Source organism: Platalea leucorodia, assembly GCF_965183815.1.
Source record: "Platalea leucorodia genome assembly, chromosome: 3".
NCBI classification, from domain to species: domain Eukaryota; kingdom Metazoa; phylum Chordata; class Aves; order Pelecaniformes; family Threskiornithidae; genus Platalea; species Platalea leucorodia.
The window spans coordinates 22,971,987-22,984,982 of record NC_138825.1 but is presented as its reverse complement, the minus strand read 5'-3'; the positions used below and the strand labels follow the sequence as shown (position 1 = coordinate 22,984,982).

Below are 12,996 nucleotides of genomic sequence, written 5' to 3'. Positions count from 1 at the left end.
ACACACATAGGGTCGGAATGTACAAGACACACAGCTACATTACCATCCTTCTCCTCCAATACAACAGAAGACGACGTAAGTGTACTACAGGTATCATTAAGCATAAGTTGCAGTTTTCTTCTACAGGTATTAGTTCCACTATATGAAATCACCACAGTACACTCAGGCCATACGTGTACATGATCAAAGGCCAAAGGCCTCCAAAAATCCATAAGATGCATGTTTACACAATCGCAACCTAACTTTTTTTAAAAATACCTTACATTACTTAATTGGCAATAAATTAACAACTGAAAAAAATAAAAAAAAACACTTGAGTATCACATTCATTTTAAGATAAAAAAAATAAAATTTCTCATTAGCAGGAACCTGTGGTAGACATTACTATCACATCTACTCCAAATCATTCCAGTTTCAGAAGATCAAGAAAAGGGGGAAATGTCAGCATAAAATGAACATAGGAATACTTCAGAAACACCCAGACAGAAAAGAGAAGGATTAATTATTCAAAGTTTCAGCAAGTCCGCTTTCTCGTACATACCTCCAGGGCAAAAAAGAAACCAGTGAAAGGATTGGATCCAACAGTAACATACTGAGACATAGCAGGTGGGCTGTTTTTTATAGCTGCATTATATCCACCTATATTGGAGGCAGTCTTCATTTGATCAAAAGGAGACAGTGTCATGAGGCCTAACAAAAACATTAAAGGGAATGCCTTATACTTTCAGAACAAAGGTATGCAATTGCTCTAAAAGTCTAAATACATTCCTGCCTTCTTGACTGACCAGCCAACTTTCAGAGGGATGGGAGGAAAGCAGCTTTAACCACAGAAATTCCAAAGAACACAGCAGAAATAATGCAATGTACTTAGGTTAATTATAAAGCATAGTTGGTTTGTTTAGAAGAAAAAAACTTCAGCAGAGTTCAGCAGGAAAAACACATCTACCAAATTCACTTCACCTGCCTCATTAGCCCCCTTCTGACCTCTTACCTGCTTTTGTAAAAAGGGTGGAAGAGAAATGAAGCTTACTATCCCTTAGATCTACCTGTCTGGCAAGAACCCGGGCTTCTGCAAATTCCTAAGGAATATAAGTCTTTGAGAACCTAGGAGTCAGTTTGTCTATTTTGGAAAAGAGCAATCTAAAATGTTAGTTTCTTTATGTGCTAGACTCAGGAAAGACCCATACCAGTCTTAACCTGCCTGCCAGAGAGTTCTTGAACCTGGCAGAAATGGGAATAACTGCATCTCATCTAGTCTCTCTTGGCTGTCTCTTACCAAACAAGAGAGGACAAAATAGCTACAGCTGTAACATCCTTTCTCCCCTCAAGCAGAGAGGGGAGGCTCAATCAGACTAGAAGAGAAAGCAAAATATATATTTTTATGATGGTTAATGCAATCATTCACTATTATAGGCTTCTCCCACTATTTATTACTATCCAGCCAGTACCACTAAGCACTCTCACTCCAAATTTAACAGCACAAAAACATTTGGTTTCCTTTAAGCCAAATATTTAAAATGAAATAGAAATGCTTACCAATACTAGCATGGTCAACGATTGTATCCACATCTTGCAAACCCCATTTCTTATAAGCTAATGGTGGGGGCTGAACATTCTCATTGCCAGATGCTGCAGCTGACAAAAGTTGATAAAACACAAAAAAATTCCTACTGAGTAAAAGACAAAGTAATAGCATAACAGAGGAAAAAAAAATTGATGCAATCTGACACCACAAAATAACCTGGTTTTAAATTAACATACATCTAAACACCCACTGAGCTAAAATGGCCTTTTGAAATACATACCTTACTGAAATTAAACATTTTAAAAAATTAACTGAATAAAATTGCACATGATATTCTATCACAACTGTATTTTGCACTTGCAGAGAGCTTTGTTTTACTAGTCATTTATGGTTTAATATTCTGTACAACCTTAAAATGCTACTACAATTTATTTCTCTGGTCTGGGCGTGTTTAAGTGGAAACTCCCCTGCAGAAGTACTTGCAAAGTCAGCACATTCACTAGATATGTAACAGTGTGAGGTAAGAACAGCGGTAAAACTAAAGCGATGATTGAAACTCTTCAAAATATATATTACAACAAACATAAATGATCAAGAATGAAGGAAGACACAGCACTCTGGCTGCAGATATTACAACCAGCTGTAAGTGCCTCTCTGCAAATGTTGATCTCTCATTGAAAGAGTAGAGTGTGTTCTGGTTGTGAAAGTAGATGGGTATTTCTCATTACAGCATCTGTCTCTTTTCTTTCTTATTTGTTGCATGATTCACAGAACATCAGTTTTTCAAGTTCTGATTTACAAGACCTTTGCCTTTGCTTTTACTCCATGGAAATGCTACGTTCTCATTAAGAGGATCAGAATATACATTATTAGACCAACCCAGGGAACCATTTAGCACAGCAGATCAGGATCTGAGCACAGCTAAAACCAGATTCCTAGGGAGGACTATTAGAACAAGGACACATATCTGATGCTTCCTCTAAACCAGCTTCTAAAGAGACCTTCTCAGCCAGAGGTAAGCTCTAAAGCACTCAGTAGACCTCCACAGCTTTCTTCTCCACTAATTTGCCAGCTTCCCTCTGAGCCCAAGAAAGCTTTTAGCATTCACATCAACCTCTGGCAAATAACTCCACAATTTAACCTCATGCTGCATAAACAACAATCTACTTTTTATTTTGAATTTACTATCACCTAACTTCATTTCATGCCACTTCATCCTGAACTGGAAGACTGAGCAATTTGTTCCTATTGGCCATCCCCATATGATTCAGAGAAGAGCTGTCTCACCACAGTAGCATTTCTTAGTTCTTTACCACTCATCCCTCCTATGTGAGATTCAAGCCTTAGTTTAAGGGTGCTGCTGTCCCAACAGTTCCTAATGCTGTCATGCTGGCAGATCCATTGTGCTTCCCACCTACACCCAGCCTCATGACTGTCTACTGATGTGGCCTGCTGTAGAGGAAACAAGAATCTCACAAATCTGAAGTTCAAGAAGAACAACAGTAACGATGTTTTGGAGAACAATTCAGCAACAGCACCTGTTTAACATTTTATCTTGCAGAATTGTAACAGCCCCATAGTTGTGCAATCTACCACACAATACTGTTACGTGGTTCTCCCTCACCCCAGGAAACTGACCCTGTTTCCAAATTAGAGTGTAAACAGGCACTACACTAAAGGAACAGGATCAAAGGCCGCACAATCAAACAAGGTATCAAAAGGTCTCAGGCATTAACACAAAGAGCAGTGATCATTACCAATGCCATCATCACAGCATGATCTCTTCCCACAAAGTCCTTACTGGGAAGAAAAGCATTTCACTGACAGACAGTGAAATCAGCACCCTGACGTGCTAAGAAGCACCTTAGCAGCATGCTGTGGGTTAACCCCAGTGGGCACCTAAGCACCACACAGCAGCTTGCTCACTCCCACCTAGGGAGATGGAGAAAAGAATCGGAAAGGTAAAAGTGAGAAAACTTGTGGGCTGAGATAGACAGTTTAACAGGTAAAGCAAAAGCTCCATGTGCAATCAAAGCAAAATAAGGAATTCATTCACTACTTCCCGTCAGCAGGCAGGTGTGAGTAGTTTCTAGGAAAGCAGGGCTTCATCATGTGTAACAGTTACTTGGAAAGCCAAACGCCATAACTCTGAACATTTCCCCCCGTTCTGCCTTCTTCCCCCCGGCTTTTATCGCTGGGCAGGACATCATATGGTGTGGGATAGCCCTTTGGTCAGCTGGGGTCAGCTGTTTGGCTATGTGCCCTCCCAGGTTCTTCTGCACCCCCAGCCTGCTCACTGGTGGGGTGGGTGGGGCAAGAAACAAAAAAAGGCCTTGAACGCTGTGTAAGCACTGTTCAGCCATAGCTAAAACATCGGGGTGTTATCAACACTGTTTTCATCACAAATCCAAAACACAGCACCATACCAGCTACTATGAAGAAAATTAACTCTATCCCAGCCAAAACCAGTATACAGTATCGTGGTGAGAATGTGCAAGACAGTCAATGCTACTCGGACAACTTGTGCTCCGAGAACGTTTTCTGTAGAGGAAGAAGTTTCCTTGTATGCAGTAGATGCCTATATATTGATGGGCAAGCAAGGAAGATCCAAATTCCACCTTGATTAGATATTTAACAAACATAAGTAAATTTCATGTAATGTAAAGTACTATTAACAGAGTCAGAAATAAACATTTCCTCTCAAACTTACCTCTTGCTACCTGATTGCGACATGCACGAAGGGACTGAAAGAGGCTGAAACCATCAATTGTCACAATTGCTGCTGGGTACAAGATACTTAGTTCTTCATTCTGTAGAAGAAAATGAGAGAAGGGAGACAAAAGAAAATAAAATAAAAAAAAAATGACAGTTACTGTTGTAACAGCTTCTTTTCTAGCTTTTCATACTATTAACTACACAAAGATGAGGATTACATCCAGAGAGTTAATATCTAACAAGCCCCAGGCAACAGAATAAGGTCAAACTACAGAAATTCAGTATTAAACCACCCAATATATGACTAAGTTATTTAGGCACATAATTTTATATTTTTATCTTCTTTCAATGACTTTTATGTTTGCTTAACATATTTTATAGCTTAGGGAGAAAACAAAAAAGTTACAGCACCTTGTGAAGGCCACAGAAAAACAAGTCTATCTAGAATGCAAGTACCAAGGTTTTATGAGCCAAATTCTGAAACTGGATTAGTGCCTGAATTACCACTTGGGCACATAAATGCTAATTTGGTGATATAAAGTCAAGAGTTAATTTTCTCCTTTCGTCCATACATTATCTTATTTTGTGCACATTAATGAATAAACAGGAAATGAACGAAGCCTTCCTTTGCAAGGTTATCACAGAGAAAAACAGAACAGATCTATAAAGCTAACTAAATACTCCAAAAAATAAAAAGAAATTCTGAATCCTCAAACTATACAGGCATGAATACTTGTAGAACAAGAAATCCAGAGTCTCTTGCTCTAAGGAATTGTCCACCTTTCAAAAACTGGTAAAGGACACAGAGGATTCACAGAGAAGACTCCCTTTCATACCCCATAACATTGCCACTTCGCTTTTGAAATAATCTGACAAAACCTGTTCTGTGACACCAGGATGCCTGGGAATTTCATAGGTTCTGCACTTAAGCTGTAGGACAGGATCTTCATTTAAAAGCTGAGCAAGAAGCAGTACTCCATTCTAGAAGAGAAAGAATAACAAGCATCAACATTTCTGTCCCTTTTCTTAGGGAAGGCAAAAAGCACTATCTGCAGAAACAAGTTTGATAGAGATAGATGTTTATTACAACAGCTTGCTTGTGGGCCTGCCACACTGAGAAACATACCTCAGTGTAAAAACGAACATAGCCAGAGGTGAAGCCAACGACAATGCAGGTCCAGTCAGGACGGCCTGTGGAACTCCTGTTTCACAAAGATATACTAGATGTTAAACACAAATCCTGCTCTAAGCTGCAGACAAAGTGTGATGTAAGGAGACTGATGATGCATATACGTAAGAATATCAATCCTTACCTCTTCTGACTTGCCAATGGGATACACAATACACTACTCACACATTCACTAGAAAAAGAAAGATAAAACAAATAAGCATATTTTTTCTCCAGTTGTGAAATTTCGCTCTACACAAAAGATCTTGCTGAGTCAGCATTTTAAATATTTTAATAATATATTAATGCAGCACACAATTTATCAAATTAATACTAAAAAGGAAAAAACACCCTTTCATTTTAAAGACATTTTCAATTACAAGTTCAACAGTGCCCAAACAGATTGCATAAGTGCTTATTACACCTTGTTAATGTTGTCTTTCATCATTCACAGGCTGATTATTCTGCCAGTACTCTTCAGTAAAGATTCAAGTTAAATCTCATGTACATAAAGGTAAATAATTTTTTTCTGATCTATAATGATATACCAAGAACAACCACTTTTTTTAAAAAAACCCTGAACTATACTTAACAAAATAAATTTTTTAAATACATTATGCAAGTAGGTAGATTTTATATCCATTGCATTTCACCGCTTTATAATTTGAGAGCATTTGAAGAGCTAACATGGTCTTCCCAGTTAATGCAATAACTGAGCATGCTCAATGCACGGCAGGCAAAGCATGCAGAAGGCAAGCAGATGAGCAGGCTTCAATACGTCAAATCAAAAGTTATTTAACTGTTACCACAATAGAAAGTTTCACACTGTCTGGGGAAACAGAAGCAGTACAAAGGTTTTACAAAAGAGCACATAAATTCAAGACGACATCCCAAACAGCACTTAAAGCATATATGCCTGAAGTACTGTTGATTATTTGCATTTCAGGTCACCTCCATTCCCCAAGGAGTGATTAAATAATCAGGCTAGACAACTGCAGAAAAAAAGCTTCCTAAATGCAAGCATGACATGAGTTGCAATTCAATTACAACTTCAAGGCAATATTAAACATCTCAGTGAAATCTCATCTTTCAATAGCAAAGCTTAGCCACCACAGAACGTTATCAGTTGAATGCAACCTTGAGAAAAAAAAGAAGTCAAGTCTTTCAACAACCTGACAGTAATTGCCATATTTCCACTTCCACAGAAATAGAACCCTCACCTACAGGAAACACTCGCAAGCTTTAAATCAAGATGTACTGAATATAACTGTGTCTATCTAAAGAAAGCTACCTGTTCCGTATGATAGCATCTCTTGGGGCTGTAACAGTAGTAAGAAACCTATTCCCAAACAGAATTTCTTTTCCTTTTTTTGACAGGGTCATTTCAGTGGTATTGGGGGCCGAACAACTTAGAGATGCACATAAAACAGTTCAAATGCGTGGCAGCAGCAGGTTTATAAAAAAGGACTATGATTTTTACAGATTGGAGAGAGGCTGATTAAGACAACACCTCCTGCAGCATAACAGAAGGTTGAAGCCAATAGGGAGCATGTTCAAAGGCAGACAGCAACTCAAGGCTGCAAACTTAATAACGAAATGCAAAACCCTCTTCCATATGGGAGATTCGAGAAAGCGTCTGTCTGGTTATTTGAAAACAGATCAAGCAGAAATATTGTATAAATACCAAATGTATGACCAAAGCAAATTTTTCAAGTCTGCTAAATGACTTGGAGCCCAAAACCATGTCTAAAAGTGACTGAAACATGTAAGAGGATATTTACAATGGAGGTAAAAAATTAAAAGCGTAGATGAAGTTCACCACATCTCAAAAGATGAACACTTTTTCTAGCACATGAATGTTGCTCACAGCTTATAATTTGGAGTGACTTCTTGATCAGAGAGATGACTTTATATTTGCTTGAGGTTTTGAAAATTAGAAGAAGTATTTCTAAAACAACTTCACACATTTCCAGTTGCAACACCCGTAACAAAATTTCATCTCTACTATAAAAGCAGATTTTCAAAAAGGGTACATATACATTTTTCCCCTTCTGGAACAGGCACTTATAAAAAGCATGATAACCCAGATCTATTAAAATGTCTACATTACATGGAAATACACTGATTTGCACACAGTACCTCTGTTAATTTGTATGAACTTGTCCTGAGATATCACACTATGCATGAAGAGTGACCTTTGCAGACAACGTTTCTGGTCACCCACGTTACTCCATTTCTGTTTTCAACATTAAAATTCATAAGATCATGAATGTACTTGGATGAAAGAAAAAAAAAGTTTAAAGCATACGCTACTAATTATTAAACGTGAAAATGACATTGTAATCACAGTTGCATTTCAACACCTACCCTTCTTCAACATTCAGAGAGCCGCTCCAACCAACAGCATACTGCATTTCCTCTTTTCCCTTGTCACTGTGCTTCCATTTAGCTGCCATTAAGAACAAAGACACCAGCTATAAAACTGTAATGCCTTGCACCTCACAGATGTAGTTCTATTCCTAATCCTTCTCTTCTGTACAATACATCCTACCCCACTTAGATTAAGTACCAATTACAAACCTTGACAACCATAAAAATAACACTACATTTTTAGTGACTTCTCTAAAGAACTCCCGTGTTCTCTTAGAAATGTACATGGAACAATAGACTACCAAAATTCTGGAATGCCTAGTTTCATTTTAAAAGATTTATACAGTAATACCTACTTCATCAAATTGTAAAAGGTTCAATTAATGAAACAGAGATCCTTAGGAGAAAAGTACTAAGCAAGGGCAAACTTCTTCTGGGATGATTACTGAAGTTGAGCTTAAACAAAGAGAAAATTTTAATTTTAACCCCCAAGACAGACATGGGAATCCTACATTAAATCTGACAATTTTTAATCATCCCGTCATAATCAAGGTTAGAAAAGACTACACTTTGTTATTCACTGAGTGCTGTCAGAGATGATATTTGATTGTTGAAGTCATCTCCCAGGTGCCAATGGACAACTAAAAAAAAGAAATTAGTGTTGTGTGCCATTTGTCTGACATGTAAAACCTGAGACAGGGACACTTCTGCCACTGCGTGATAAGTTGCCTCTGTGCAGTTCAGCAGAAGCAGTTCTCCAGCAGGTGAGGTAAATCATCTCCTTATTCTTGATCCAACAGGAACTTTCTGAGAAATATTGCTATCTTTTTATTTTCTGTGAACAATTAGTGACTAACCTACATCAGTTTTGGAACACATAACTTTGCAGGGAATGACACATGCAGCATGACAACTCAATGCAATCTGCCTCGTTATGCAACTCTGAGCTTCAACAGCCTGTTTTTGTTTTAAAATGGCATAATATTCCTCATGTCAGGAGGTTTCCCTTCATCATGCTGACGTGCCACCAACTGCAGCTGTTAATAGCACCAGCACCCTAGGCAACAGCACATATGTAAACAGCAGCTGGCTGATTAGTGTTCATATATTACTAAGGGTACCTTTTAAAGAGTACTGAGAGCCCTGCTTTAGAGTAAAATATAAAGCCACCCATTCTTCAAGATGAAGAAGAATTTTCTATCAGAGGTGGAAATCTTAAAAAACAATCCACCTCAATACTCCCTCCTTCATGTAAAAGAAAAATAAGGTCAAATACTTAATGGCTAAAATTAATACAAAAGTTTTAGTTTGCTTATTGAGCACAATTAATGTCAATCTCTCTGAGCATCTCAAACAACTGGGTAGTTATGATAAATATTAAATTTAATTATTCATGATAAAATAGTATTCTCAGATCAAAATATTGCTGAGAAGCAAAGACAAAACAATTTACTTGCCAAGCAATACCTAGAAAATGCATGATGTGTACTATAAACCACTCCAAAACTCGAAGATATGACTTGGGGGTAAGCAGGTGGGGTGGGGGGACGACACAATCTCGTCCTGATTACTATTAAATGTACTAGTATGTATACTTAGTAGAATGTATACTTACGCACTAAGAAGACTGCTTTCTGTTCATTAGCTATTACCATCAGGTCATTTGTTGGTGACAAGGACAACACACACTCCTGAAGCCAGTAATTTCTCTGGTTCCTGGAAGCAGATTCCTCTTCTTCCTACAGGTAAAGCTTTAATCAATGTATGCAACAATTCTTAAACACAGCAGCACTTGCAAGATTTGTGACAACGTTTTGGCTTGCCCTCAATACCAGTGCCAAATGGACTATTACCTAGCAAGTCACTAGAGCTCCAACTTGCATGAAAAGCCATGAGAAATGCATCAGCCTTGCACTAATTCTATCTGCATGTTCACAAAACAGAAAACAAAGAAGTACTCATCACTAGCTCTGCTCCTCAAAATCTTCTCCTTTCACCGAAGAGACACTAAAAGAATGAGACTTAAAGTTTTATTATTATTGATTAGAGACTGGAAAGTATCTCTTTAGTTATTCTCATTATAATCCATACTAAAAAAAATTTATCCAAGCTTATACACTGACCAGCATTGAGTAAATATATGCATGTACGAAGAAAGTAAGTTGGCATTCACACTAAACCCTCACGGTAACATGCAACAGGGTATCACAACAAGGAACTTTAAAAAGAAACAAATTCAAACTAAGAAGTGCCAAATATTAAGGGTTTAACAATGGGTAAGTTAGATACCATCATTACATATAAAAGCAAAACGATTGCATCTTTTTTTCCTCTGAGCAACAAGCCAAATATTTGACTGAAGAACAAGCATGGATAGCTCCTGCTAATCACAGTCGAAGGCAGAAGTAGGTAACAGGTTTTGAGCAGACTGCTACACGGTCTCTCAGAGATGCTACTCCTGTTTTCTTAGCTCCATCCTCTTACCTTGATCACAGCAATAAAATCACTTTCGCCTGTCCGCAGTCTCCATTTCCATAGCCACATATCCAATCCTACCTCCTCCTAGCCCTCCAAAATACTATTCCATCCTCTAGTATCTCAAAGCAGCTATACACAAACAAAAAGCCCAACAACTTCAGTGATCATTTTCTGATCTGTGCAATTTATTCTGTTGTAATAAAGTTGCATGCACCTGAAAATATACACATCTACTCCAGGCAGAAAAAAAAATGTATGAAGAATTTACATATCATAATCAGCTATTCATTATATTTATTTCCTTTCATAAGGTTGTACCGTAAAGAGTCACTTTGTGCACACAAGAATACCCTGCATGTCCATCAAAGTCTACATTAGCGCAGTACAAATATTCAGCCACCTGTCTTTGTCCACACTATCACTTGCTTTGTGCAATATTACATCCTATTTTCATGTCATTTTTGTCTGTCGATGGATACCAAGTTCTAGAGCAATACGTTTTCCCCAATTACTGACATTTTTCAAAACTTTATAAAGAGGTGATGAAGTTGACTGGGATACTCATGACAACTTTAGCTCCTCATGAGAGAGATAAATGTACCATGTGTAAAAACACATAACCAAAACCCAAAGAAAATCCTTTTAGTAATTTTTAATGTAATTATTTTCAAACTGAGGAAAAAGAAACAGAAATGACAGGCTTCTCTAAGGATTAAAAGGAATTAAAATTATATTTCAGAGAATTTAAATGAAGTCATCTGCATGCATAAACAAAGACACTTAAATCTAAAGACATAAAATATGGCCATCTCATGTTAGTGACACAAATAAGCTAAGAGTTAAAACAGGAAAAGCACTGAACTTGTCAAAAGAAACTACTTTAAAAGGTGAAAGACAGAATGATTAAAATCAGCATTTAAGACAGGATTTCAACATCACCATCCCTACAAAACAGCTAATCAGTTCCACAAAAAAACACTTCATAGAAGAAAACTTTTTTTTTTTTAAATTTTCAATGTCTTCTGAAAAGTTGCTATGTTTCATGAAATAGATACTTGTCCAGGTGACTTGAGTAATTCCAAGAAAAGATGCATTTTACACCAACTATAATGCAAATCAACCAACAGTTAAAAGTCTTAAAAAGGGAATTCATTGTTATACTAATAATTCTCAACTCTATGCTAGACTGATGCACTCATTTTGGTGTGTGTTCAGACACACAGACTCATGTATTTATATGCTTCTACACAGAACAACCTGTTTGCTGTGGATGACAGTTTGTTCTTTCTGAAGAGTTTGACCTGGAACCACTAGCAACTTTGGAGGAACACAAGTAAGCAGAGGAGAAGGAGGTCTTTAGCAAGAAGGGTGTGAACTACCTGGAAGAAGAGTTTGACATTTTAAAGAGTGAAAAAGATGACAATTTCAATTTAGCAACACCTGCTGGTTCTATCAAATTACAACATAAGTAGTAAACAAAACATTTGTTCTCCTCATTAAGTTATAAACTTTACAGCACACCTTACAAAGATGTGGCCTGAGAAACACACTCATTTCATGGCAGTTATAGGGGAGCTGAATACCCATCCTATTTAAAAGTTTTTATACTCTTGTTATTCACTGACATCAGCATCAGTGATTCATCCCCGAGAGACACCATGCTTGTTTCAATTTGCTTCTCACCTCAGCTGAAAAATCTGTTTCCCTGCTGAAGTAAGTATTTACAAGGGTACTGCCCAACTCCTTGGGTGTACTCCCTGCATGCTGAGATAAAGACAGCACATACAAGAGTTTTGTTAGCAAGGTGAGATCTGGATTCCTCAGTCTACCCCTTAGCTCTCTCTAACAGGGAATTAATCAAGCAATTCTGTTCAGACGATTCATTCAGGTGCAGAGGATTTCTACACAGACAGCTTCCCTAACATTTTATGCAAGTCAGCTGGCAGCTAGAAGTCAGCCTTACCAACAGTTATAGACTAGACATGTTATTCTTAGTTGAACTAGTTGAACAGAGGAATGTTTTTCCCCCCTTAAAGAGCAACTGTGCTGCCCCATCCTACATACGTAATTTGATCCCTCCTGTAACACCATCCGCACATCACAACATAAAAGGAGTACTACGTGATCATTAAAAAGATGCTTGTGTCAGTGGTCCATGATTTAGGAGTCTTTGATTTATATTAATTCATGGTAGGTTATTATAACTCCCCCACCATGTCCTCCTGGCTAGCTATAGGACAAAAAAAGATAACCCCAGCTGCAGCAGCAGAGAAAGATGTGTGTATACTCTAGTGAGAAAAAACCTACAGAATAGAAGAATATGAGTAATTATTGCAATAGGTAACATCTTAGAAACAATTACAGGAGCAAGGGACAGACAAGCAGTCACTTTTAAAACACTGGTCAACATCCTTCTTGTCCAGGTGATAACTATATAGGAGAAAAATAAAACACCACACACACAAACAAGTGGAGAAGTCTTTTAGAATAGGCAAATTAGCAATGAAAACTCATATACATATATATATATATATATATGAACTTACAGGTTCTTGTAATTCTGCTTCATCCCAGGCTCCCCAGCCACCATCTTCCCAGCTTGCTGATTTCCCTGCTTTAAGCAAAAAAAGATTTGTCACATGAATACAGCACAGGCAACGAAAAACACAATCAAAAAGGATTGCTGGTGGTTGTTTTCCTTTCATCAACGCATTATAACTTCATTTATGGCAGATACTAA

The 12,996-nt window shown here is 37.6% G+C and overlaps 1 protein-coding gene across 8 annotated transcripts in view; it reads right to left on the bottom strand.

The window, feature by feature from the left end:
• RAB3GAP2 (RAB3 GTPase activating non-catalytic protein subunit 2) overlaps positions 1-12,996 on the bottom strand; it is a 50,060-nt gene that overhangs the window by 25,887 nt on the left and 11,177 nt on the right. For 4 of the 8 annotated variants that reach the window (XR_014227706.1, XR_014227707.1, XM_082307168.1 and 1 more), the window contains exons 2-10: positions 12,803-12,870; positions 9,394-9,517; positions 7,776-7,857; positions 5,554-5,601; positions 5,367-5,442; positions 5,120-5,221; positions 4,236-4,335; positions 1,537-1,635; positions 542-690 (exon numbers count right to left, since the gene is read on the bottom strand). Coding sequence is in view for 6 of the 8 variants with exons in the window: in XM_082307168.1 (XP_082163294.1) it covers positions 542-690; positions 1,537-1,635; positions 4,236-4,335; positions 5,120-5,221; positions 5,367-5,442; positions 5,554-5,601; positions 7,776-7,857; positions 9,394-9,517; positions 12,803-12,870 (848 nt within the window). In the remaining 2 variants the exon portion in view is untranslated. Of the gene's footprint in view, positions 1-541; positions 691-1,536; positions 1,636-4,235; positions 4,336-5,076; positions 5,222-5,366; positions 5,443-5,553; positions 5,602-7,547; positions 7,680-7,775; positions 7,883-9,393; positions 9,518-12,802; positions 12,871-12,996 lie in introns of those variants that run through there. The other 4 variants (XM_082307170.1, XM_082307169.1, XM_082307171.1 and 1 more) reach the window with 4 other exon arrangements.